This window comes from Arachis ipaensis, chromosome B05 (assembly GCF_000816755.2).
Source record: "Arachis ipaensis cultivar K30076 chromosome B05, Araip1.1, whole genome shotgun sequence".
NCBI classification, from domain to species: domain Eukaryota; kingdom Viridiplantae; phylum Streptophyta; class Magnoliopsida; order Fabales; family Fabaceae; genus Arachis; species Arachis ipaensis.
In genome coordinates, this window is record NC_029789.2 from 149595970 (window position 1) to 149597875 (window position 1906).

A 1906-nucleotide genomic window follows, 5' to 3' on the forward strand; every position below is an offset into this window, starting at 1 on the left:
TTTTTTGAAAAAAGAGAGAATAAATAAATAAAACAAAAACTATTATACTTAAATTCCTTTGTTTTCTGTAGTAGAGGTTTTCTGTGGAAGAACCAAGTTGAAAGCATTATGGCAGTGCTGATAACCAATATATACTTGTATACTTGCAGAAGTCCTGAAATTGAAAGAGATGGAGATTGAAGTTGTCTCACCAGATGATGACTCAACCAAGTGTAGCAGTGCATCTGCTGGCACCACACTTCTTGATGCGGGACTTCATAAGCCATACTTATCTGGTCAATCTGATGCAGCAGAAGCTAAGCAGACTGCTACAAGTTCCTTGGAACTTGAGGTATTGAGCCTGACTCAAAATGTAAATATTTTGGAAAGCAAGTTGGAGGGATTACAGGGCATGCTTGCACTGAAGGATTCCAGGATTGCTGAGCTTGAAAACGCCCTAAATAGTGCTAGGTCTCCTAAGGAAGAATCTTCTAGCACCATTGGTATTTCAGAGGAAAAACGCAGAGAGGAAGAGTGTGAGCTCGAGGGCCTTTTTCTGCAGAAGATTGAAGCTGAAGTTGAATACCTGGCCATCACAAAGGTGATGCAAAACTTGAAGTCCAAGGCAGATTGTCAACGTACATTACTTGAAGAACAAGAAAAGCTCTCTGAAAATCAAGCACAGGTTCTCAACGAGGTGGTAGAGGCAGAGAACAGGGCTTCAGTGTTAAAGAAGAAAGCAGAAGAGTTGGAAAAGGGTGATAGTTTAGTAGTTGAGGAGTCTTTTGTGCTTCAGAAGAGAGTGTGTAAGGTTACATTTTGTCTTTTCGTACAATTCATGTTGTTAGTGTTGTTCTTTTGGGTTTTTGTGTCACAGTTATCTTTCAGTTCTGAGGTGATTGTACCAACATGAGTCAGCAAAGTTAGGTTCAGTTTGTGCATTCTCAGGTTTCTTGCTGATATTTGAATGTAAAATTTCATTGTTATATAAAAAAATAACCCTTCTTTTGAATCTTTTTCTGGGTAGGGTTTTGCTCACCTTGTATTGGTATTATTTGTTCACGGCCATAATTTTTTCATTGTAATTTTTGGTTGAGACATGCGAAAGTGAAATACAGTTGCTATGTAAGAATTTTCTGAGAGGTTTTATGCATTTTAAAATACTTGGTGGATCTATAATATGGTATACTTGTAAATTATAGTCTTATGACATGCATATGCTTGTTGATGATTGAAAGTTGAAACATCCATTGCTTGGGAAACAGCAATTCAACTTTATATTGGAGGATACATTTATGTGATGGCCCCTAGAACTGGAAATAGTTTTCTATTTAACAATAGAGTCAACACTGAATTTATGTAGATGTGTGTAATCTCTGATCTAAAACAAGGGAGCAAGTTACACGTTCTTTGATCACTTTTTAACTTAAGATCTGAATATTTTCTTAATTACTAAATGGAGAAATAATGCAATTTAGAGTGAGTCATACAGCGTTTACAAATAAGAGTTATGTTGAAGGTTTATTACTACTTTTTTATTTTAGGCTGGAAGGCTTATTACTGCTTTATAGAGTGCGTTAATCATACAAAAATAAGAGTTTGTTAACTGAATTGATTTTTGAAGAACATAGAACAAGAGCAGTTAGTTTCAAAACAGGTGGGAACCTCCTTGTCGGATATGATATGACTGAAACACATGATATTAAAAAGCTTTAATTTTGTTGATCCAAAAAAAATGCATGATATTATTTATACACCCAATTTGGTATTTAATTTAGACAATTTAATTTAAAAACATTTCTTTAAAAGAATGTAAAAAGTGTGTGAAAATTATAATACAGTAATACCAGAAAAACAGTAATTTAAAATGATATTATATTCTTATTATATTTAATATTACTCATTTATTATGCTGATAATTACTGAA

The 1906-nt window shown here is 33.9% G+C and overlaps 1 protein-coding gene across 2 annotated transcripts in view; it reads left to right on the forward strand.

Moving 5' to 3' along the window:
* LOC107645051 (WPP domain-interacting protein 1) overlaps window positions 1-1121 on the forward strand; it is a 3802-nt gene extending 2681 nt beyond the window's left edge. Inside the window, exon 3 of one of the 2 annotated variants that reach the window (XM_016349060.2) lies at window positions 150-1108. In XM_016349060.2, coding sequence (XP_016204546.1) covers window positions 150-892 — 743 coding nt within the window. In that variant the 3' untranslated portion in view covers window positions 893-1108. Of the gene's footprint in view, window positions 1-149 lie in introns of both variants that reach the window. The other variant, XM_021103420.1, reaches the window with a different exon arrangement.